Source organism: Musa acuminata, chromosome BXJ2-3 (assembly GCF_036884655.1).
Source record: "Musa acuminata AAA Group cultivar baxijiao chromosome BXJ2-3, Cavendish_Baxijiao_AAA, whole genome shotgun sequence".
In the NCBI taxonomy this organism is placed as follows: domain Eukaryota; kingdom Viridiplantae; phylum Streptophyta; class Magnoliopsida; order Zingiberales; family Musaceae; genus Musa; species Musa acuminata.
Window position 1 is genome coordinate 23,991,412 of NC_088340.1, and position 25,305 is coordinate 24,016,716.

A 25,305-nucleotide genomic window follows, 5' to 3' on the forward strand; every position below is an offset into this window, starting at 1 on the left:
TTTATAGTAAGTTGGGTCTAGAATAATATTATATTATATGAATGAAATATTTTTCCTTAGATCTATTAGGATAGCTATACTTGAATGACTGTCATATTGGTTAGGCGATATTATAATTAAGAGTAAACTTTCTCTTATTATTATTTAATTTATTTGGATTGAGCTGAAGAAGGATAGAATTTAAGAACAGTCTAGAAGAACAAAGTAAGTAAGAATATTCTAAAAAAAAAAAAAAGGATTAGGAAGCCTTGGGTTGAACATTTTTGCCGGCATCTCTTTTAGAAGCCTCGCCTAAAAAATTTCCACATCATGCATTGTGCTTGTTTACTGAGTCTTGATAAAGCAAAACGTGTGGGTTGTCAAACTGTCTGATTGTAGTTGATGCAAATCAGTGAATCACATGCAAGAAAATTCTCTTCTATACATCAAAGGATGTTTCCAGTTTCCTAATTCACATTTTCTTTTTTTAAGGACCAAACCTTTTAGTGCTTAATTGATCTAACAACACGTTTACAGGCTTCTGCATATGAACAAACCCAAGAACATGATCCAGATTTGATTGTAAGACACAGCTACGACACTCAAGGTTGGAACTCGGATTAGGATGGGCAACTGTCATGGTTTAATGCTGATGTCAGAGTTACGTTGGAAAAGGCTTGGGATTGCCATTGGTGTTGGCCTCCTCTTATGAACTCTTACCGGGCAACCACCAGCCGCTTCAAGATGCGGTATTTCTGGTCTCTCGGCAAACCTAGGCATGGAATGACTCTTGTGGCAAACCACCAAAGAGGTTCTTCCGGTACTTGACATTGTATCTTGGTCGAGATTTTTTCTTATATATATATATATATATATATATATATATATATATATATATATAGCTTTTAACATCTCGTTTATTAATTATCAGTGAGTACCGAAGCTGGCTGTTGTGTTTCTACTTCATGGCCCTTAACTTAGTTGCTCTCTTTAAATTTGGTATATTAATTATCAGTGACGTGTATAGTGTTTGCCACTTCATGTAGATCATTGTGCTTGAGGAGTGGAATGTTTGTGCGCACATCTCAGCTTATCGTGCTCATTCCGAACCTGGTGATAGGAAACTGTGATATTTCTTTTTTGGTTGGTTCTGCGTTTAAGTATACACTTTTTATTTGGATCGGTAGGCGTCGTCAGAGCATCTGTTGATTTTGATTTGCATGTGAGATTTGGTCCAGCAAAAATGTAGAGTTGGAGTGGTCTTCGCCCGGCCCAGACCAACATAAGCTAATGGAAGAGGTACGGAACTGAACCCCACGTTTAGGCACTGTTTCTGCTCCATGGGACTCCCACTCACCGTCCATGCCTCCAACAAGGCTGTCGCCGCTTACGTCCGCAGCGGCGACCTCCGCTCCGCCCTCAAGGTGTTCAACGCCATGCCCCGCAGAAACACCGTATCCTGGAACTCCCTTCTCGCCGGCTATTCCAAGAAGCACGGCCGCCTCGACGAGGCGCTCCGCCTGTTCGCTAGGATCCCTTGCCCTGATGTCGTCTCCTACAACACCCTCCTCTCCTGCCACCTCATCAACGCCGACCTCCGCGGCGCCCGGCGCCTCTTCGACGCCATGACCCTCAAGGACGTCGCCTCCTGGAACACCATGCTATCGGGCTTCTCCCGGGTCCGCGCCATGGATGAGGCCAGGCAGCTCTTCTCCGCGATGCCCCAGAAGAATCACGTCTCATGGAATGCAATCGTGTCGGGTTTCGCACGAGCCGGCGACATGGACTCGGCGGAGGAGCACTTCCGTAGAGCGCCCGATAAGAACGATGTGGTCTTGTGGACGGCGATGATATCTGGATACATGGACGCTGGAAATATAGAGAAGGCCCAGGAGCTGTTCGACGCGATGCCTACCAGAAATCTGGTGTCCTGGAATGCCATGCTTGCCGGATACGTTAAGAACAACCGAGCAGAGGACGGGTTGAAGCACTTCCGGAAGATGCTAGTGTTCCCACAAGTCATACCTAATCCGTCGACCCTCAGCAGCGCTCTTCTTGGGTGCAGCAATCTGTCAGCTCTTGCGTTGGGCAAGCAGATCCATCAGTTGGCTCACAAATTGTCTTTAATCCATAATTCTACAGTCGGCACTTCGTTGATGAGCATGTACTGCAAGTGCGGAGAATTGGATGATGCATGTGTACTGTTCGATGGAATCCAGACAAAGGATATAGTTACATGGAATGCTATGATTTCCGGGTGTGCACAGCATGGGCATGGAGTGAAAGCAATAGAGTTATTTGATGCAATGAAACGGGAGGGAGTAGAACCCAATTGCATCACGTTTGTTGCAGTACTCACTGCATGCAATCATGCAGGGTTGCTGGAGCTCGGCATCCAATACTTTGAGTCAATGAAGAGAGAATATGGTGTGGAGCCTGAGTCAGATCATTATTCATGTATGGTTGATCTCCTGTGCCGTGCTGGTTCGCTTGGGAAAGCTGTGGACTTGATCCTCTCCATGCCATTCAAACCACATCCAGCTGTCTTTGGAAACTTGCTGGGTGCTTGTAGGATCCATAAAAGTTTGGAATTCGCTGAGTTTTCCGCACAGAGACTTGTGGAGTCAGAGCCACAAAGTGCAAGAGCTTATGTTCAACTTGCTAATGTGTATGCATCAATGAACAAGTGGGGGGATGTTTCCAGAGTGAGGAAGTCCATGAAACAGAATGACATTGTTAAAATGCCAGGGTACAGCTGGATCGAAGTGAGGGGCATCTTCCATGAGTTCAGATCTGGAGACAGGATTCATCCACAGTTGGACTTAATTCATCAGAAATTATCTGAGATGGAAAAGAGGATGAAGGCTGTCGGCTATGTGCCAGACCTCAGTTTTGATCTACATGATGTTGGTGAGGATCAGAAGGAGCTAATGCTGATGAGGCATAGTGAAAAACTTGCTATTGCTTTTGGGTTGATTAGCACTTTGCAAGGGACTAGACTCCAAGTCTTCAAGAACCTTCGGGTATGTGGGGATTGTCACAATGCTGCTAAGTTCCTTTCCTTGATTGAGAAGCGTGACATCATCCTCAGAGACACCACTAGATTTCATCATTTCAGCAATGGTAATTGCTCGTGTGGAGATTACTGGTGAGGAACTGGAGATTACTGGTGAGGAACTTCAGCAATGATTTCTTCTTGATTCAATTGTTGAGAAGGCCACTGATGCAAAGTGATTGGAAGAATGAAAAGATGCAATAAAAAACCTGAAATTGTAAGTAATAATATGCCTCATCATCCTGCATTAAACATTTACTTTTCTTATTGCATTTCAAATTCCTATAAGATGCTAGATGATTTTTTATTTGGAGGACTACAAAAGAAAATGCTGCATATAGTCCTCTCTAGGCACTCAAGTAGATGTTAGGATTAACCCTTCAAACTAGGGCTTTTCCAATTCAATGAGGAGAAAATTCTACCAAGATCGGAACTAGAGAGTTCAAAAAAAACTTTTTATTGCAGAAAAAAAAACAGAAATAGCAAAAAAAAGGTCTTATAGGTACCACAAGACCTATTTATAGGGCTATTATTGCTCAATTCTTAACTGGAATATACTAGGATAATGTCTTGATCGCAATACCCTTGCAAGTCTTGGTTTAAGTTGCCTTTTTTCTCTTCTTATTGTGGCCAAACATCCTTGCATATCCTTGTTTTGTGCTTATGAAGCTTCACGAATATAAATGGTTTGACAAATTAGTTTATAGCCCTCTCAAAAGAAAATGTTCTATTTTATTAAATTGTGTATATGTTGAAGCCAAAGCAATCAAATAGTTATGGTTACTCTGGTCTTTGTTATGATAACAAATCTAACATTTCATATTAAATAAACCAAGGTTCGTCTTATCGGTCTGTATTAGTGTACCGACAAGTCATTGGTATGATATGTATTAAGGCATATCGATGTACCATGTGTCGGTACAACAGGGTGTATCGACGATATGCCTAAAATCATTTAAAATAACTCAAAATATACCTGAAAATAGAAAGAAAAAAAAGTTATATTAGGATTTTTAAGTTGAAAATAAATATAAATTTAGTATAATTTTAGTAAAAATAATCTAAATTAGGAAAGAACAATGATATATCTTTTTCAGGCTTTGAGGAGTAATTTTGTGGTACGTTTCAGATCTTTCCGTTAATAATGAATTATCTATAAGGAAATGATTTGAATTGTTAGATTATTTTTTTAAATAACTTAAACTTTAAGATTCAAATGAATTAAGTAATCAATTAATGGATATACTTGGTTCTAACATAGAAAAAAAACGACGGGACACCACAGCCAGTGGATCGGGGTCCTCGATCCTATGTATCTGTATATCAATTTGATATGTTTGTCGGACTTAATCCTGAAATTGATCCAACGACATAATATATTGATACACCGTATGTCATTGGTGCAACAATGTAGTGATGGTCGTAGTCTGATCGTCGTGAACCACATGTGTCTAAGACGACTCTTAAGGCTAGGATGAATGTGACATGTATTGGTGTGGAGCATAGAAAATGTTAGAACTCTTACTTTCGCTATTGATCTGCTGCTCTATATCATAAGATCGATCAACGTGCTATCACATACTTAGCTGGTTTTGCTTAAGTCGTGCAGCACCCTTACGTGTCCGTCCACAAAAGTTAGTTTCCCTGAAACCTCCTATGGTCCCTTAGGACCTACAAAATAGAAAACAAGTTAGAGAAAGCGTCTCATTTGGGATCTACAAGCAAGCATATCAGCAAACACTTTATAGCCAATGCAAATTATAAATAAACTTTACAAACTTTGAACGGTCGCACAACAAAGGGTCCAAAATGGTCCACTACAGACCGAAATACCCACAAGTGCCCACATGACACAACATTTGTTTGCAAGCCTAAGATGACCACCAAAACCAAAGAAAATGGGGTTGCTAAACCTACTATCAGTCCTTTACATGCTATGTAAAGCATAAACAAAATCGAAAGACACTAACATACATGAGCATTACTTCAAACACTTTGTTTACAGTTTTGTCCATGACATTCTCTCTCACTTATTCCTTCGATGCCCTCATCGAAGCCTTTGCAGACATTGCATCTCCTCGCCTTTGCTGAGTCTTCAATCTTCTGCTCTAGTTGCAATACGCTTCTTGGCTCCCAACTGCCCTCCGCTACTATTATTGAGTAGCTGAATTTTAATCTACTGTGCTGCTTCAACTCGTCAATGACTTTGACTTTGGTGTGGGGTCGGCTGAGTTGTGCTGATCCATGTTGTTTCCTACGGATCTCTCAGATGAAGGAAAAGAACATCCTTAGTATGCGTCAGTCTCTTAAATGACTCATACCACTTGAACTAGGTAGATGCTTGTTGAAGCTTTAATGAGCATCGCCTCGCAGACTTTAAAGTTTTTGGGTCCATCCTCTATAAAATTTGCCTATTGATTCTTCTTCCACATAGTCGTCACTTCCAAGTAGGTTCGCATCACTTCCACTTTCGATTGGCATTCCATTTGAAAATGAAGCGGATAATCTACTCTCAGTAACATTGATCACCAATGGTGAGGGTTTGACAACTATTGTCTTCCATTATGTTTCTTCGAAGGGTCTTTAAACCTGTGTAAAGCTCCTCTGCTGGATAGATAAGAGAATTGAGGTACTCGGTTTCGCCCATTCTCTTAAGAGTTGAGAAGGCAAAAGTTACATAACTTCGCCCGCCTCCTTGAGGGTTGTCCTCCATGCATTGAGCTGGTTGCCAACCTTCGCTCGCTCTTTTGCTCACACTTCTGAAGAACTCGAAGTGTTTGCACTCCTTGCATTGAGTTAGCTACTGTGATTCACCTTCTTAATGCCATCGAACTTCTGGAATACAAGAAGTTTTCACCCCAACTTGGAGCAAGTCTCTAATAGTTTTGGTCATCTTTGGGATTGTATTGTCTTCTTCATCATCTTTGCTGCCTACTCCTCTGAGTTTCAAAGGTACAACACCATGTACTACCTACTTCGTTCCTTGGTCAAGCACTCTTGCATTGGCCTGAAGTCCTCTACTTTTGGCTATCTTGATGAGAAGCTCGTTGACACTGGTCTTAAGAAGTTCCCTGGCCTCTACACTTCAACCTTGCCTTGGTACTTGGAGTTTGCCTCTACATTCTCCACCTCCTCGGCCCCTTTCACGACCAAGTGCTCTCCCTCCATGATAATAAGGGATCGATGACTTCACAGAAGTCCCGCCTTTGCGGTATCATGGCGCTACTATGCCCATGGCCCTACTATTCGTCGCCTCGCATCTGCGTCTTTTTCTTCACGATCGGTAGATCTGCCTCTGTGGCACTCCTCCGAGTCCACCTCCATTCTAACCGATGCTTGGTTTTGGGTAGCTAAATCCCTCTAGACTTATCGTCGCTTCCTCACTCCTTTCAACCCACTGCTTCAACACCTTTGTGTTTTCCAAACAGTTCTCCTTGGTTGATGGAAAGATAGACTGCAACTCCCATGCATGGCCTCCGCCATCATGTTGCAGGGTTCACACCGATTCTGTTCTCTTTAGCTTCCTTGGTAGCAACATTCGCTTACTCGGCCTTGTCCTTTGACTTGTCGGGCTCCCTTAAGCGAATATGAGCTCTGGAGCAATCCAACTCTCCAGTCGCTCTTATCATACTTCTACATGATCAAGTTCCCCCTTGGGACTCACTAGTACTTATATTTGAAATTCTCCCTCGGTGGTACACAACCCCCATATGCTGATGACCAAGGCTTTTATCTGATGCAAAATTCAATTCATGTACGAAATACCCTCCTCTACGATACCATGACATTCACTCATTGAATCCATAGCCTTTCTTGTTGTTGTGTTGTTCACTGAAGTGGAGCTCCCAATAGCTCCCAATTATACCTCCGTATGATCTAGTCCCTCGCTGGACTAGTTTCGTATATATCGCATTACCACGAACTATTCCACTACAATCTGCTATACCATGTCCCCTCCTGGTGATATCTCAATTGCATTCTAATCATTGTGTGAACTCGAATTGCAATCCCTCCATGTGTGACCTCCGTTAACACATCGCAAGGCCTCTTCCACCTTTGATTGTGTTTGCTCCTTTGGCAATCGACCTTCGTCCAGCCGCTCTCGGGTCGCACCCAGACGAAGCATAGCTCTAAGATAGTCCATCACTTAGTAGCTCCTGAAGTCCACCAACTTCGCTAAATTGGTACACCATTATCTAGATCCTAGGCCTCTACCCTCACCGGCACAATCTCCGCTACACACCGCTTCCTTCATGGCAACTCGAATGGTAGCACTATGGCATATTCTTCAAGAGTACCCGCCTTCGTGTCCTCTTGCCCCATGTCAAGGCCATCTAAACCAAACTTCATCTCCGCAAGTTGAGTCGCCTTGGTTCCTTCGTCAAATGCTTCTCTGAGATAAAGTGTATGTGCCTCAAAGCTCCCTTCGTCTTTGGCACCATGCAGGATGAGTCTGCTCCATCAGAATGAGGGACCCATGGAACGACATGATCCTGCTCTTGCCTCTACAAAAGTTTAAGTCCTTGACCTCTATTCAAGGAAAGCTTCATGCCTTCGCTCTATATTCCATCTTTTATGCTGACTCCCTTCATGCGACTTGGGTACTTCACCAAGTTACACCCGAGTTGATCCTTTCCTCGATTTGCATAGAGTTGATGGTGGCCCTCGCACCCACCATTCCACAGGTCAGCCCTTCGTTGAGTCTGATCTTCATATCGGCTCTAAGTGTACCTTCATTTTGTGTTACGTTGGGTCGCTCCCTCACTTGATCTAACAATGTATCCACCAATGCATTATCTCATGCGAAATCATATGATGACTCATCGTCACTCGCTCGGTCCGTTGAGCTTTGTAGGGTTGTTGTCTTGAGGTACTCCTCAACATGTGCAGTCCGTTGCACATGATTTTCCCTTTGGAGAATCGAGACTTATCCCTCTAAGGTATCTGTCCCGTTGGAGCAACTTCTCTCTTCGCATCTTTCCCTCTGGAAGTTTCGAAGACCACCATCCCCTTAGACTACTTCGCTTTGCTGAACAAACTGTGCATTGTTCTGCCCCCGCAAATGCACTTGCTAGATTGGGATTCCTCGCCAATACAGCCCCTGTTGCACCCCTCAAGGCTTAGCAACATGCTGAACTCGCTGCACATATCAGCCTCCTACGAACTATCACGGACAAACTTCTAAACAGGATATTTGATGTAATGCTTATGTATGTCCGTGTCTTTTGGTATGTTCATACTTTGCACAACATATAGAGGGATGGCCGAAGGCTTAATAGTCCCATTGTAGTTGGGTTGGTGGCCGCTTTAGGCTTGTAAATAAAGGTTATGTCATGTGGACACTTGTGAGAGATTTTCGGTATGTAGTGGACCATTTTGACCCTTTGTTGTGCAACTGTTCAGAGCTTATAAAGTATGTTTGTTATTTGCATTGTCTATGAAGTGTTTTCGGAAATGTTTGCTTGTGGATCCCGAGTGAGGCGTTTTCTCTAACCCGTTTTCTCTTTTGTGGGTCTTAAGGGACCATGGGAGGCTTCGGGGAGGTTGACCTTTGCGGACGGACACGCAAGGGTGTCGCATGACTTAGGCAAAACCAGCTAAGTCCGTGACAGATGGTATCAAAGCGGGACAAGCACTCGTAGAAACACTTAGCATGCAAACGTGGGGGACCTAGCGGGGCTGCGTTGAGGGCAGTCAACACACGCGCGACCGTTTGGGGGTAAACGAGCATGGAGATATAGGGAAAAGGAGTCGCTCGGAGGAGCGGGCATCTGAGATTGGCATTCAGAGGAATGGCCAACCCTTCGCGCAAGAGGCACCACGAGAACAGGCAAGCTTAGAAGAATGCGGAGTGCACAAAGGTTGGGATGGCTGAGTTTGAGCTGCAGCCCAACGTTAACAACTATACTTGATGGTGCTCAAGGCAAGCGAAGCGCTTGGTAAAGGATAAGACCATGCAAGGTGCAATGAGTTGCTCAGCGACCGAAAGAGTTATGCAAAGCTCACAGAGGTGAGGGGAATTGCTAACTCGAAGAATTCGGTACTCATGCATGGGCTTGTATGCGGACTATGGAATGTTTGTGGCCATCCCAAGGCGACCGAAACTCGGCGTCATGGAGCATTAAAACTTTCTCTTCGGCATGTGAAGGATACGTCCATAGGAGGCTGAAGTGTGCAACGAGTTCAGCATGTTGCTAGGCCTTAAGTGGTGCAGCGAGGGCTGTATTGACGTGGAGTCACAATCTAGCAAGTGCTTTTGCAGGAGGCAAAATAATGCACAGTTTATTCAGCAAATCGGAGTAGTCCAAGGGGATGGTGGTCTCCGAAACGAAGAGAGATGTTGCTCCAACGAGACAATTATCCAGGAGGGATAAGTCCCGGCTCTCCAGAGGGAGAATCATGTGGGACAGATCATACATGTTGTTGAGGAGGAGTACCTCAACAAACAATAACTCCACGAAGCTAAATGGACCGAGCAAGCGACGAGGAGTCGTCGCATGATCTCGCTTGAGAGAATGCATTGGTGGATGCATTGCGAGATCAAGTGGGGGAGCGACCCAAAGCAACACAAATGAAGGCACACTTGGAGTCGATATGGAGGTCGGACTCAAGGGAGGGCTGACCCGTGGAATGGTGGGCGCGAGGGCCACCATCAACTTAATGCAAAAACGAGGAGCGGAGCAACTTGGGTGTAACTTGGCAAAGTACCCAAGCCGAGCATAGAAGATGGAACATAGAGCGGAGGCACAGTGCTTTCCTTGGATAGATGTCAAGGACATGAACTCTTGCAGAGGCAAGAACAGGATCATGTTGTTCCATGGGTCCTTCATTCTGACGGAGTGGACTCATCTTGCATGGTGTCAAAGACGAAGGGAGCTTCTGGGCACATGCACCTTTTCTCGGAGAAGCATTTGATGGAGGAACCAAGGCGACTCAACTTGTGGAGGCGAAGTTGAGTTTAAAAGGCCTTGGCACAGGGCAAGAGGACGCGGAGGCGGATACTCTTGAAGAATATGCCACAGTGTTGTCAGTCAAGTTTCCAGGCAAGAAGCGGTGCGCAACGAAGATTGTGCTGGTAGGGGCAGAGGCCTAGGATCCAAACAATAGTGCACCATTTTCAGCGAAGTCGATGGACTTCGGGAGCTACTAGGCGACGGATTGTCCTAGAGCGGTGCTTCATCTAGGTGTGACCCAAGAGTGGGTGGATGAAGGTCGATTGCCAAAGGAGCGAACAAAATCGAAGGTAGAAGAGACCCTGCGATTTATTGGCAGAGGCCACACATGGAGGGATCCTAATTTGAGTTCATCCCACAAGGATCAGAATGCAATAGAGATGTCACCAGGAGGTGACATGGTGCAGCGGATCGTGGTGGAACAGTTCATGACAATGCGATACACACGACATAATCTCGTGAGAGACTAGATCATACGGAGGTATGATCGGGAGCTACTGGAAACTCCACTTCGGTAAGCAACACAATGGCAAGAAGGGCTATGGATTCAAGGAGTGAAGGCCATGGTACCGCAGAGGCGGGTCTTCCGTGCGTGCATCGAATGAAAGCCTTGGTCATCAACATATGGGGGCTGTGTTCCACCAGGGAAAAAGTTTGAATGCATGTACCAGTGAGTCCCATAGGAGGGACTTGATTATGCAAAGGTATAATCGAAGCAGCTGGAGAGTTGGACTGCTCCAGAGCCCATATTCGCTTAAGGGAGCCCGGCAAGTCAGAGGATAAGGTCGAGTAAGCGAACGTTGCTACCAAGGAAGCTAAGGAGAACAGAATCGGTGCAAATCCTACAACGTGATGGCAGAGGCCATGCATGAGAGTTGCAGTCTGTCTTTCCATCGACCAAAGGGAGCTGCTTGGATAACACAAAGGTGTTGAAGCAGGGGGTCGAAAGGAGCGAGGAAGTGACGACGAGTCCAGAGGGACTTAGCTACCCAAAATCAAGTATCAGTTAGAATGGAGATGGACTTGGAGGAGTGCCACAAAGACATATCTATTGATCGTGAAGAAAAGGGATGCAGATGCGAGGCGACGAATAGTAGGGCCATGGGCATAGCAGCGCCATGGTACCGTAGAGGCGGGACTTTTGTGAAAGTCATTGATCCCTTGCTCTCATGGAGGGAGGGCGCTTGGTCGTGAAAGGGACCGAGAAGGTGGAGCATGCAGAGGCAAACTCCAGGTACCGAGACAAGGCTGAAGGGCAGAGGCCAAGGAACTTCGTAAGACCGGTGTCAACGAGCTTCTCATCAAGATAGCCGAAAGTGAAGGGCTTCGGGTAATGCAAGAGTGCACGACCAAGGAACAAAGCAGGCAGTACGCGGTACTATACCTTTGTTACTCAATGGAGTAGACGGTAGGGTTGATAGAGAAGATGGTACAATCCCAGAGGCGACCAAATCTATTAGAGAATTACTCCAAGTTGGGGTGAAAACTTCCTGCATTCTAGAAGTTCGATGGCATTGAGAAGGTGAATCACAGTAACTAACTCAATGCAAGGAGTGCAAACACTTCAAGTGCTTCAGAAGTATGAGCAAAGAGCAAGCGAAGGGCAGTAACCAGCTCGATGCATGGAGGACAACCTTGAGGAGGCGAGCGAAGTCAAGTAACCATTGTCTTCTCAACCATTAAGAGAATGGGCGAAACCGAGTACCCCAATTCTCTTATTTATCCAGTAGAGGAGCTTTGCACAGGTTCAAAGACTCTTCGAAGATAATAGAAGACAATAGTTGTCAAATCCTCACTAATGGTGATCAGTGCTACTGAGAGTAGATTGTCCGCTTCATTTCCCAACGAAATGCCAATCAAAAGCGAAAGTGATGCGAATCTACTTGGAAGTGACAACTAAGTGAAAGAAGAGTCAATGGGCAAATTTTGTGGAGGAAGGACCCAAAACTTTAGAAGTTTACGAGGTGATGCTCGTTAAAGCTCCAACAAGCATCCACCCAGTTCAAGCAGCATGGGGCATTTGAGAGACTGGCGCAGAGTAAGGATGGTATTTTCCTTCATCTGGAGGATCCGCAGGAACCAACAAGGATCAACACAACTCAGCCAACCCCACACTAGAGTCAGAGTCATTGGCGAGTTGAAGCAGCATGGCGGATCAAAGGTTCGACTACTCAAAAACAGCAGCGGAGAGCAGTTGGGAGCCAGGAGGCGCATTGCAACTGGAGCAGAAGATTAAAGACTCAGCAAAGGCAAGGAGTTGCAGTGTCGGCAAAGGCTTCGACGAGGACGTCAAAAGAATAAGTGGGGGAGAATGTCACGGACAAACTTCTAAACATGATGTTTGATGTAATGCTTATGTATGTCCGTGTCTTTTGGTATGTTCATGCTTTGCACAACATGTAGAGGGACGGCCGAAGGCTTAATAGTCCAATTGTAGTTGGGTTGGTGGCCGCTTTAGGCTTGTAAATAAAGGTTATGTCATGTGGACACTTGTGAGAGATTTTCGGTCTATAGTGGACCATTTTGACCCTTTGTTGTGTAACTGTTCAGAGCTTATAAAGTCTGTTTGTAATTTGCATTGTCTATGAAGTGTTTTCGGAAATGTTTGCTTGTGGATCCCGAGTAAGGCGTTTTCTCTAACCCGTTTTCTTTTCTGTGGGTCTTAAGGGACCATGGGAGGCTTCGGGGAGGCTGACCTTTGCAGACGAACACGTAAGGGTGCCGCACGACTTAGGCAAAACCAACTAAGTCCGTGACAGGACGTATCCTTCTCATGTCAAAGAAAAAGTCTCAATGCTCCATAACACCAAGTTTCAGTCGCCTTGGGATGGCCACGAACATTCCATAGTCTGTATACAAGCCCTTGCATGAGTACCAAATTCTTTGAGTTAGCAATTCCCCTCACCTCTGTGAGCTTTGCATAACTCTTTTGATTGATGAACAACCCATTCCACTTTGCACGGTCTCATCCTTTACCAAGCACCTCGCTTGCCTTGAGCACCATCAAGTATGGTTGCCAACGTCGAGCCGTAACTCGAACTTAGTCATCCCAACCTTTGTGCGCTACGTATTCTTCCTAGCTTGCTTGTCCTTGTGGTGCCTTTTGCGTGAAGGGTGGGTCATTCCTCTGAATGCCAATCTCAGATGCTCGCTCCTTTGAGCGACTTCTTTTCCTTACATCTCTATGCCTGTTTCCCCCAAACGGTCACGCGTGCTGGCTGCCATCAACGTGGCCCCGTTAGGTCCCCCACGTTTGCATGCCAAGTGTTTTTATGTGTGCTTGTCCTACTCTGATACCATATGTCACGTACTTAGCTAGTTTTGCGTAAGTCGTGCAGCACCATTGTGTGTCCGTCCGCAAAGGTTAGCCTCCTCGAAATCTCCTATAGTCTCATAGGACCTACAAAAAAGAAAACGAGTTAGAGAAAGCATCTCACTTAGCATCCACAAGCAATCATTTCAGCAAACACTTCATAGCCAATGCAAATTACAAGCAGACTTCACAAGCTCTGAACGGTCGCATAAAAAAGGGTCCAAAATGGTTCACTACAAATCGAAATACCCACAAGTGCCCACATAACACAACCTTTGTTTGTAAACCTAAGATGACCACTAAAACCAAAGAAAATGGAGCCTTTTACATGTTGTACAAAGCATGAACAAAACCGAAAGACACGGACATACATGATTATTACTTCAAACACCTCATTTACAGTTTTGTCCGTGACAGTTCTATTGCTCGGAGAAGTATGACCAACTATCACCATACTGTTGTTAGTCATAAGATTGTCTATTATACGACGGGTGTGAATACGATGAACTTTGCTCTGTGTATATGTCGTATAGGCTCTGTTGCATCTGCTCAAAATCATCCACTGCCTTTTCCCTCCGTGTATAAACTTGATTAGTACCTTGTCGAGTTAAATGATCTAAATCTTGGATGTCATATGTAAAATACTGCTACTCTGTCTATACACTACTCTCAAATTGTATAGACGGGTCCATCGACTCCCCGGCATCGTTGCCATCATTGGTCAAGGCACTACTGTCCACGTCGCTACCATGTCTCTGGACTGAGTGGGTTGTCAAATATGATTGCGAAGGTGTCTCGTCGCCCAACTTGATTCTTTCCAATGGTATAGCTGATGTTACTACCTTTGCCTTTGCCTTTGCCTTTGTATGCTAGCAGATGACTATAACGGTTGGGTGTCTCTAGTTCCTCTTGATTAGAGTGTTTTTTCCTCTTAATCCTTCCAAATTAGCTTCCCAAATCTGATCTAATCCATAAATCATAACTTTATTGAGTTTAAGAGAATGAAAATGTGAGAATGAGAGAGAGATGTGAGTGAGAAAGAGTTTAAGAGAGTGAAATGAGTTGAAAGAGGGGAGAGGAAAGGGTTTAAATGGTCAATTTGACCGTTTGAAATAGGAAAATCTCAGCCCTTGATCGGTAACATCGAAATCCGACTATTATCGATCAATAGAGGTTAGTAACGATCGGATTTCGACCGTTAGCACCTGTACAGACCTTATATCGCTCGATATGGGGTCATATAATAGTATTGTCCTGTAGAGGACGATCCGCGTTCCAATCCCCTATCGGATTAGTACATACCGCCTATACCCAGGCGGTATAGGTCGACACGACGAACCTTGAAATAAACGGTTAACTAACCAAATAATTTATCCTTGGTTGACTACTAATGTCAACTTTGATTGGTTGAGATGTTGGGTACCATATCTTGAGCTCAACTCTAGAGAAAGCTCAACATAATGAATGAAATTATTTATCAAACCAACTAAGGTTACTGCCTTGATGGAGTTGAGACTTTGATTTTCTTTTTTATAACACTTTTCTAAACAGAAGAATTGGATAATCTTGATACATGTTTTGGATTAATTATCTATTGATAAAATTTTCCCCTTGCGAACAGATATTATTTGGACTTGGGAGTAATCTTCAATTGGAGTACAGTTGACTTCTTGGTATCTCCAGAGGAAAGCATCATTGTCTTACAATTTTTCTTGAACCATGAAAGAAAGGAGTTTAAGAAAAGGTAATTCTGTTAGTCCATGTAGTCAATAGTCAGATGATGAATGCCCATGTTCAAAGATGGAAGTATTGGTAATATATCCTTTTGACAGAATAATCCTAGTAAGAAAAAGCGTTGATCAAGCCTTTTTAATTACTTTATCAGTGGCCTAGTAAGGTTAGCTTTATTTCCAAGGGAGATTGGGCTCAACAATTGCCTTTGTTCTTGCTCATCCATCATTTTTGACAACAATGTATTTATATTTTACAGATGGTTAGCACTATAAATCTCAGCAGCTCCAATTTCGTTTAGACCATGAAGTGTTGTAGAAGAATAAACATTCTTTGAGGGATGATGATAATATGGTAATCATTCATATCCATCAATGTCCTTCTTATGTGAATATTGATTAAAATTACTCTAGCAAGTGGAGGTTTTTGGATCATACTCCAATAGTAGCTCATCAATTCCCATCCTTTCTATAATTTGCAGGTTCAGAGCCCTGATTTATTTCGATCAAAATGTTCAGAAGCCTCTCCACCTTTGCCTCAAACTCGATTTTGTAAGGAGGCACTAGCTACCTTAAGTACTGTGATCCTTGCCTTTCTTCGATACTGCTAATGATATGAATTTGTTTCATGCAATTAATGCTTTGAGCTTAGTTTATAAGTAGGTTGGGATTTCAGCCAAACTGAAGGGCCAGGTTTGCCAGCATGATCCCTCACCATATCAGTGAATACTACCCGCAACCATGCAGTGTACTACTTTCAAGCTGATTATGCTGCTTGTTCCCCAAATTTCATGAAATATCCCTCAACCGGCATCCCAACCTAAATCAGACTGTCTGATCCCCTCCAATTGAACATCATCAACGTCAGTGGAAAACATTGCTTTGGAGTCGATCAACGTACCACCTCAACCTCATACCAACTTATCATCACAAGCTGCGGTAGATACAATGAGAGTCATTTGATCTATATTCATTCTTTCTCTTATGTAAATTAATCTGACTTCTCATAATGAGTTGATAATCTACCTGCTGATATTTGACTTATCATAATTTGACCTTTTTCCAGTGGTTGGATCTGTTGGCTGGTTTTGTTGTTTTTATTGGTCTGTTGAAAGAGTTTGAATGATGATGAGGTACGATGAGTATTGATAGGGGTAAAAACAAATTGGACGTAACACACCGGATTTGACGTAATACACCCTGACGTCAACCACCCCTGGACGGCACATTGCCCCAGGGGGCGAGCATTAACACCAACATAATGTGCACCCTCGCTCACCGTACCCAGACGACCTCATCGTCTGACCCCACACGACCGGACGAGGCAGGGGAAGGCGTCAACCAAGGCTCGCCATACCCTGCGGCGGCTCGGCCTTCCACGCAACGACCACGACGACGACAGACGCAATCGGGTGTACGGCCCTGCCCCGGTAGGATGGCGCATCAGGTAACATCGAACTTACCTATAAATACCCTCGGGCTCCAAGCGAGCAGGGTAAGCACACAGAAGCACGACTTCACCCAAAAACTCCTCTCTCAATCACTGACTTGATCGTCGGAGGGGTCGGGCCGAACCACCGACCCGACCTGTGTGTAGGTACTCGACCGAAGCCGACCCAATCCGGCGTCACGAAGCATTCCAACCAGATCCCTCGCAATCGGCCGTCACAAGATCCCGAGGGGAGTCACGCCTGATCCCAGTCGTTCGGACCCCTGAACCAATCGCGTCGACCCCAAGGTCACGACTAAAAAAGTTACTTACCATAACAGATTGGCGCTAGAAGGAGGGCCTCCGAATGTCAAGCGATCAGCGAATCCACTTTGGCGAGCCCTCAACCGTCGGGCTCCCCACCTCGGGGGAACACCCCCCGCACGACGAAACCCGTGACGAACGCCCCGCAGCGGCATCAGAACGTTACTGGCAATTGTTCAATGACCCAGGCTTGTCACCTCCCAACGGCGCACCCACCGGCCCATCACCGGTGTCTCCCGAGGCCTTTCACGACCTCGCTCATCAAGTCCGAGTCCTGACGAGCATGGTGCAAACCATCATCCCGATCGTCTCCCAGCGGACTCCTCCGCATACGACTCGGCCTTCGCAGCAACAGGAAACCCTCGTCCACACTCACGTACCCTTTCCCGAGCTGCCTGGCTCGCCTCAGAACCCGATAACTCGGCCCGGGAGCCGGGAGGCAGAAGACACGGCGAGCCGCCCCGAGCGCGAGGCTCCGTCTGCCGACTCTACAAATGCAATACGAGCTCAGTTGCGCCTCGTCAGTCAAAGACTCGACGAAGTATAACAGGAAGTCCGTAAGTCGAAAGGAGAGCTCGGGGTAGACGGACAGCAAGGATCCCCGTTCACCCCCGAGATCCAAGATCAGGCGATCCCGTCACACTTCCGCCTCCCCTCGCTGGACGCGTATGACGGCGCCGCTGACCCAGCGGACCATGTGGCCGCTTTTCGCGCTCAGATGGCGCTATACGGGACTTCCGACGCCTTGATGTGCAGGGCATTCCCAACAACCCTGCGGGGGCCAGCCCGCGCGTGGTACAGCAGTCTGAAGGCCGGGACCGTCGCCTCCTTCGACCAACTCGCCAAAGATTTCGAGCTTAACTTCCTGGCTTACGCTCGACCAAAGCCGTCCGTGGCATTACTCCTTGGACTCAACCAAAGGGAGGACGAGCCCCTCTCCCATTTTGTGAACCGCTTTACGACGCAAATTCGTGGGCTGTTAGATGCTCACCCCTCTCTGTTGATGCAGGCATTCATGACAGGCCTACGGCCTTCCAGGTTCTTCTGGTCTCTCGTGGAGCGACCCCCCGCCGCGGTCCCCGAAATGATTCAGCGTGCTGGCCAGTTCATCGCCGCGAAGACATGGATGGCTGGGAAGCGGGAGGAGCACAAAAAAGTCAAGTCGAAGCCGCCCCGACAGCAACAACCCGCCGCGTCCCGTCGCAAGTTGGATAGATCCGACCCAAGGCCTCCTCTCCCCACCTTGAATTCGTCACGAACGGAAATATTTCTCCATGAGAAGGGGAAGGGACTCAAGGAGCCCCACCCAATGAGGAACCCGCGAGAGCTCGCAGACCGTTCAAAATACTGTCGCTTCCATTGGCAACATGGGCACGACACTGAACAGTGTCGTGAGCTAAAAAGGCAAATCGAGGAGCTCATTCGCCGAGGGCATCTCGGCCACTACCTTCTGTCGGACAAAGAGCTATCATCTCGCCCGGAGGGCCCCGTCGAGAGACACATCGACGTAATCGCTGGCGGCCCCGCATCGGGGGGGGCTCCATGTCGGGAAGAAAGGCGTACGCCCGAGCCGCTCCAGACGTAACCTCTGGACACGGGCCCGAGCCCGAAATCACCTTCCCGACCGGGGTATCCGAGCGACCCGAACACGACGACGCCCTTGTGATATCGGCTAGGGTGGCCAACGCGCAGGTAAGAAGGATCATGGTCGACACTGGGAGCTCGGCCGATATACTCTACTTCGACGCCTTCCAGAAGCTCGGCTTGGCCAGGGAGAACATGAGGCCAATGAGTTCAGTGCTCACCGGATTCACAGGAGATTCGATATCACCTTTGGGGGCTATTACTCACCCCTTAACCCTAGGGGTCCCGCCGAGGTCGAAGACGGTAATGACCACCTTTTTGGTGGTCGACCTTCCCACTACTTACAACGCCATACTCGGACGGCCGACCCTCAACAAGGTCAGAGTCGTCGTCTCGACCTACTACCAAACCATCAAGTTCCCGACTCACGCTGGGGTCGGAGAAGTTACGGGAAGCCCCCGAGAGTCCAGGCGGTGCTACCTGACCGCCGTTTCACTACACAAGAGGACCAGGATCGAGCCGCCGCTGGAAGATCCGCGGGAAACAAAAAAGCCGGCCCCTCATCCCGAGCCGAGGGGGTCCACCGTGGATATACCATTACAAGAAGCCCGGCCTGACCGGACGGTCAAAGTTAGTTCGGAACTACCCGAACAGGAACGAGAGCAGCTCGTCGGCCTCCTACGGGAAAATGCCGACGTCTTCACCTGGTCCCCATCTGACATGACGGGTGTCGATCCAGGAGTTGCACAGCACCATCTCAACATCCCACCTGACGCTCGCTCGGTGAAACAAAGACCCAAGCGGCAAGCCCCTGACCGGCAACGTGCCATACGAGAAGAGGTGACCCGTCTCTTAGCGGCAGGCTTCATAGAAGAAGCCAGATATCCTCAATGGCTGTCCAATGTAGTCCTTGTGAAAAAATACAATGGAAGCTGGAGGATGTGCGTTGACTACACTAGTCTCAACAATGCATGCCTGAAAGACTGCTACCCCCTCCCGAGGATCGACCAGCTGGTCGACGCGACGGTTGGACACGCACGCCTCTCTTTCATGGACGCCTATTCGGGATACAACCAGATTAGGATGGCACCCGAAGACAGAGAGCATATGGCCTTCCTCACCGATCAAGGGGTGTACTTCTATAAGGTCATGTCGTTCGGGTTGAAGAACGCCGGGGCCACATATCAGAGAACGGTGAACAAGATGTTCGCCCATCAGATCGGGAGGAACATGGAAGTTTACGTGGACGACATGATCGTGAAAAGCCAAGAGGCCGGAGCACACATTGCCGACCTGACCGAGGCGTTCGCCACGCTACGCAAGTTCGGTATGCGACTTAACCCCACAAAATGCGCCTTCGGTGTCACCTCCGGGAAATTCCTCGGGTTCATCATACACGAAAAAGGAATTGACGCCAACCCGGAGAAGGTCCAGGCAATCATCGACATGCAGTCACCCCGGACGATCAAAGACCTGCAGCGACTTAACGGATGGCTTGTTGCCATGTCTCGCTTCCTCACCCGGTCGGGCGATCGCTGCCTCCCCTTCTTCAGGGCGCTCAAAAACCCGAAAAGCTTCCAGTGGACGACGGAGTGCGAGGAAGCTTTCAAACAAACGAAGCAGCACCTGGCCAACCTCCCCCGACTCGCCTCTGTTTCTCCCAGGGAAAAGCTGGGCCTCTACCTAGCGGCCTCCCCCCATGCAGTCAGTTCCGTCATGATCAAAGAAAGCTCTGGCGAACAACTTCCGATGTACTACGTCAGCCACATCCTGAGCGGACCCAAGGGGCGTTACCCGCCGATAGAGAAACTCGCGCTCGCCCTGGTGCTGTCAGCTCGGAAGTTGCGCCCCTACTTCTAGGCCCACTCGGTGGAGGTCATCACCGACCAACCCCTTCGGCAGGTTTTATCTAAATTTGATGTTGTAGGACGGCTCCTCAAATGGGCGGTGGAGCTCAGCGAGCATGATATAAGATACGTGCCCAGGACCGCCATCAAGGCCCAGGCGGTATCCGACTTCATCGCGGAGCTAACTCAGGTGGCAGACGGGGATCTCGAGCAACCTCCCGAGGCTTGGATCCTACACGTGGACGGCTCGGTCAGCTCAAAGGGTGCCGGCGTAGGACTGGTTCTGCTTGCCCCCGACGGTCGCTCGTTCGAGCGCTCCCTTTGCTTCGAGTTTAAAGCCACTAATAACGAAGCGGAATACGAGGCGCTCTTAGCAGGACTCAGGTTGGCCCTCGAGATGCAGGTGGCTGCTATACACGTCCTCACTGACTCGCAGCTTGTGGCCGAGCAGCTCAGCGGTGGATACGAGGCTCGGGACCCAACCATGGCGAAATACCTGGCACGGGTAAGGGACCTGACTGCTAAGTTCCCTTATTTCACGTTGTCCAATGTTCCGAGGGAGGAGAACGAGCGGGTCGATGCGCTGACTAAGCTGGCGTCGAAGCCGACCTACGAAGCACGGCCGGAGGTCGAGGAGCTTCCTGCCCGCGCCATCGAAGTAGCGACTACAGCCCCCGACAGTGCGCCGATCACATGGGTGCAGGAGCTGCTACGCTTCAAGCGGGATGGGACCCTTCCCCACGACGAAGTTGCGGCTCGACGCCTGCGTCATACCCACGCGTGGTACACTGAAGAGAGTGGCCGGCTTTATAGGCGGTCCTTCACCTACCCCCTCCTACGATGCTTGGAGCCCGACGAGGCCCAGACGGTCCTGGCCGAGATCCACGAGGGAGTCTGCGGAGAACACAGCGGCGGGCGAACCTTGGCACACAAAATACTTCGCCAAGGTTACTACTGGCCGACCATGTGCCGGGACGCGAAAGCTTACGCGCAGCGGTGCGGTTCATGCCAAGAACACGCCCGCGCACCCCGTCAGCCCGCGGTCCCACTCAGCCCCATCGCGTGCGCGTGGCCGTTCGCACAGTGGGGGTTGGACCTGCTCGGACCTTTCCCACCGGCTTCGGGGCAGCGAAAGTACATCATCGTGGGAGTGGATTATTTCACGAAGTGGGTCGAGGCCAAGCCGTTGGCGACAATCACGGAGCAACAAATGAAGAAGTTCGTGTGGAGAAACCTGGTGACTCGGTTTGGGTTGCTCAAAACCATCATTACGGATAACGGACCTCAGTTCGTCGGTAGGAGGTTCCGGGAGTTCTGTGCCAGTCATGGCATCCAACTAAGGTTCAGCTCAGTGGCCCATCCTCAGACGAACGGGTTGGCAGAGGTAACCAATCGGTTCATCTTGGACAGACTCAAAAGAAGGGTGTCCGCAGCCCGATCGGCCTGGACCGACGAACTCCCTAGCGTCCTATGGTCACTACGCACCACTCTTAAGACCGCAATCGGAGAGTCCCCGTACAGCCTGACGTTCGGAACCGAAGCTGTCCTGCCACCCGAGGTGGCTATCTCCACCCTTCGGACGAGGAGCTACGACGAGGAAGTCTCGAACGAGGGACTTCGAGCCAGCCTCGACATGCTCGAGGAGCGACGCGCTGACGCACACCTGAAGGCCCTCTCTTATAAGAGAGCCGTCGCAAGGGTCTACAACAGGAAGGTACGACCCCGACCGATTAAGTTAGGTGACCTAGTCCTCCGAAAGGCCGAGGTCAGCGACCCAACCCGAGCCAAGGGGAAGCTAGCCCCCAAATGGGAAGGACCTTATAGGGTCGTCGAGGTAGTCTGACCGGGTACTTACCGGCTCACGTCAATGGACGGTTCTCCCTTGCCGAGAACCTGGAACGTCGGGAACCTTAAGAAGTTTTTCGTCTGAAACGAAGAAACCTTTTTCGTTTAGAGAAGAAGAACTTTTTTCCGAAGGAAGAAGCTTTTTGCCTAGGAAAGGAAGAAGGAGACAATAAGACGAAAGGAGAAAAGTTTTTCCTTTTATTGAAGAAAGCAAGCCAACTTACAGGACCCGACTTACAAAAACCGACTAGCAAAACAAAATACAGGACCCTTCTTCATTGTTGGGGCTCCTCCAGGCGATCGTCGAATGGGACCTCCTCGGGCATGTCCACCCCTTGGTCCTCGGGGTGAGGAGCGAAGGGGTTGTCCTCCACCTCGAGACCAGGGTGACGAGCGCGGAAACGGGACGTAGCGATTCGGTATCCATATTCGAAGGATACCCGCCCCGTCCGCGTCAGCCCAAGCTCGAACCCCTCTGACTTCTTGTATGCCTCGAGGAGCTCCTTGTTTTTCGCGGGTCGAAGTCGGGCCTCCTCCGCCAATGCTTCCGAGGCCGCTCTCGCTTCGGCCTTCGCCCCCTCCAGCTTCTTGCTGAGGGCGCTCGCCTCCGACTTCCACAGTCGGAGCTCGGCCCGCTCCAACCTTATTGTCTTTTGGAGCTCCTCGTTCGCCTTTTTTGAGGCCTCGAGCTCCGACGAAAGGCGAGCCGCCTCCGCCTCAGACTCAGCCGCGCGCCTCTCGGCGGCTGCCACGGCCTCTGGACTGGCCCCGGCACGAACCTCCTCCACCTGGCGGTGGAGCTCGGCATTGCGGTTGATGAGGCCCCCGATGATCCGCCCGGCGTCACGCACCCTGTCCATCAGGGCCGTCGCATAATGGAGGATCTACGGTAGGAAAGGACGGGTTAAAAAGGGGGTGGCGTCAGGCAAACAAGACTAGCCAAAGCAAGAAGGGAAGTACTTACCCAGATTAAAGATTGGGCGGACTTGTTAAGCAACGCCTCCGAGGGCAGGACATAAATCCCGAGCCATGTCGGGATGAAGCGCGCCTCGAAGGAACGTCGCGGTGGGGTCCCCTCCGGCCCACACTCTGTCCCCCCGGGACAAACCGCCCCAACGGGCGACTAGGGGGTCGCTGGGCCTCCCGAGTGGAGCCTCCCCTACCAGTCGCATCAGGAACGGCTCCCCGTCCCCGGCTGGTAGTCGACACAAGTCACGCACGGAGGTCGGTCGCGGATCCTTCCTAGCCGCACGCCGGCTAGGCCCAGCCTCGCCCCGACGGGGGCCTTCCTCAGCCCCCTTTGAGGGTGTCGCCTTCGCCTTCTTCCGAGGGCGCCCGGCCTCGACCTCCAGAGGCGCATCCTTCGTGCCAGGCTGTAAGTCGGTCGGCAACGCTGGAGGAGGAGCTTGCGGGTCGGCCGAGGGTGCTGAAGGAGGGGCTTGCGGCGCGTCGTTTCCGAGGAGTGACTAGAGGTTCACCATTTCTGCAAAAGATGAGAAAAACGTCAGCACCAAGGAAGAACCACGCAAATACCCGAGGCATCGGGTTGAGGCCTGCCTCGACCAGCCACTCCTCAGTCATGTTCCGGAGGGCCTGGGACCTGGGGAGAATCTCCCTGAGCCTCCCCAGGTCGAGGCGCTCTGCTTCGCCCAAACATGGGGTGGTGTTGTCGATCGCCCTCGCAGACCAACGAACTCTGAAACCCCAGTCCTGTGCGCGGCTGACGTAAAAGAACCTCCCCTTCCACCCTTTATTATTAGAGGGGGCCCCTCCAACTCGGAAGCCCTTCCGGGCAGACAAAAAATAACCCCCCGAACCCTTGGTGAGGCGATAACAGGAAAGAAAAAGATGGGGGGTGGGGGCGATATTGGCATAGTGGCATTCCCCCAAGAATACCACCAAGTAACGCCAAGAGTTCGGCGCCACTTGGGATGGCAAAATCCGCCAGAAAGACAAGCAGGACACAATGAGGGGGTGCAGGGGGAGGCGGAAACCCGCCTCCAGGGCGTCTAGGGTTAAGGCGAAGCCCTTCGGGACCGGGTCGTACGCCCGTTGTCCCGGTTCAGGCGCACCAAGAACATAGTCCCCCGGGATACCATAGCGCTCCCGGAGTCCGACTAGTGACGACTCACTCACAGAGGAGTCCTGATCATGCGGCCACATCAAGGCCTCAAGGGCCCGCGCCACCTCCCCGTCAGATGACTCGACAAGGGGCAGAACAGGACTTCCCTCCCTAACTCCGGGGGAATGGATAGAAGAGGAGGAGGGAGAGGACACCATCCTAACTGACCTTAACTAGGGAAGGTGCTACGGGAGAGGAGAGCGACGCTGGAGGCGAGGAGGACGACCGGAAGAAAGACGGCGAGACCGGAAGGAAAAAAACTCAGCAATGAAAGATGGAGGTGAAGCCAGGCGCCCGCTATTTAAAGGGGACGTCCCGCCGGAACCAGCGCCCCTTCGCCTCCCGAGAGTGGGCGGCAGCCCACTCGCACGCGCACGTAACCGTCGCGTCGCATCGGAAAATACCCAAAGGCGCTCCGCCTTAATGAAGGCCTGACGTGGCGACCCCGCCAAAACGGCAGCATCCGGACGCCTCGATCCCGGCGCCCTAAGACGTGCGGCGGAAGCAATCAACTCCCCCTCAGGAGAGAAATTAAATGCGCCAGCTCTTTGATCCCCACCGTCGTCGAACTGAAGGGAGCGCCGCTCGAGATCACACCTGCACGGTAACCCGCCTACATCGTGCTCCTCGGCCCTCGGCTGCACGCCGCCCGAGACCACACCTGCGCGGTAACCCGCCTACGTCGTGCTCCTCGGCCCTCGGCTGCACGCCGCCCGAGATCACACCTGCACAGTAACCCACCTGCGTCGTGCTCCTCAGCCCTCGGCTGCACGCCGCCCGAGATCACACCTGCGCGGTAACCCGCCTGCGTTGTGCTCCTCGGCCCTCGGTTGCACGCTGCCCGAGATCACACCTCGCGGTAACCCGCCTGCGTCGTGCTCCTCGGCCCTCGGCTGCACGTCGCCCGAGACCACACCTGCGCGGTAACCCGCCTGCGTCGTGCTCCTCGGTCCTCGGTTGCACGCCGCCCGAGATCACACCTGCGCGGTAACCCGCCTACATCGTGCTCCTCGGCCCTCGGCTGCACGCCGCCCGAGATCACACCTGCGTGGTAACCCGCCTGCGTCGTGCTCCTCGGCCCTCGACTGCACGTCGCCCGAGACCACACCTACGCGGTAACCCGC

General features: G+C 49.7%; 2 protein-coding genes across 5 annotated transcripts; both read left to right on the forward strand.

Annotated features, from left to right (window-relative positions):
- The first annotated feature begins 1,039 nt into the window (after window positions 1–1,039).
- On the forward strand, window positions 1,040–16,095 carry LOC135584196 (pentatricopeptide repeat-containing protein At4g16835, mitochondrial-like). Of its 4 annotated transcripts, none has more exons than XM_065099408.1 (5): window positions 1,040–1,278; window positions 1,356–3,251; window positions 14,922–15,044; window positions 15,291–15,385; window positions 15,513–16,095. In XM_065099408.1, the coding sequence occupies exons 1-2, from the start codon at window positions 1,270–1,272 to the stop codon at window positions 3,129–3,131; spliced, it is 1,785 nt and encodes a 594-aa protein (XP_064955480.1). In that variant the 5' UTR covers window positions 1,040–1,269; the 3' UTR covers window positions 3,132–3,251; window positions 14,922–15,044; window positions 15,291–15,385; window positions 15,513–16,095. The 4 variants fall into 4 exon arrangements, with proteins under 4 accessions (XP_064955480.1, XP_064955479.1, XP_064955477.1 ...); XM_065099407.1 differs by lacking the exon at window positions 1,040–1,278 and having other exon boundaries at window positions 1,287–3,251; window positions 15,513–15,606; window positions 15,694–16,095; XM_065099405.1 differs by lacking the exon at window positions 1,040–1,278 and having other exon boundaries at window positions 1,287–3,251.
- Window positions 16,096–17,501: 1,406 nt separating this feature from the next.
- LOC135607554 (uncharacterized) lies at window positions 17,502–18,178 on the forward strand. Its single transcript, XM_065099495.1, has 2 exons — window positions 17,502–18,120; window positions 18,171–18,178. The coding sequence occupies exons 1-2, from the start codon at window positions 17,502–17,504 to the stop codon at window positions 18,176–18,178; spliced, it is 627 nt and encodes a 208-aa protein (XP_064955567.1).
- Window positions 18,179–25,305: the final 7,127 nt, after the last annotated feature.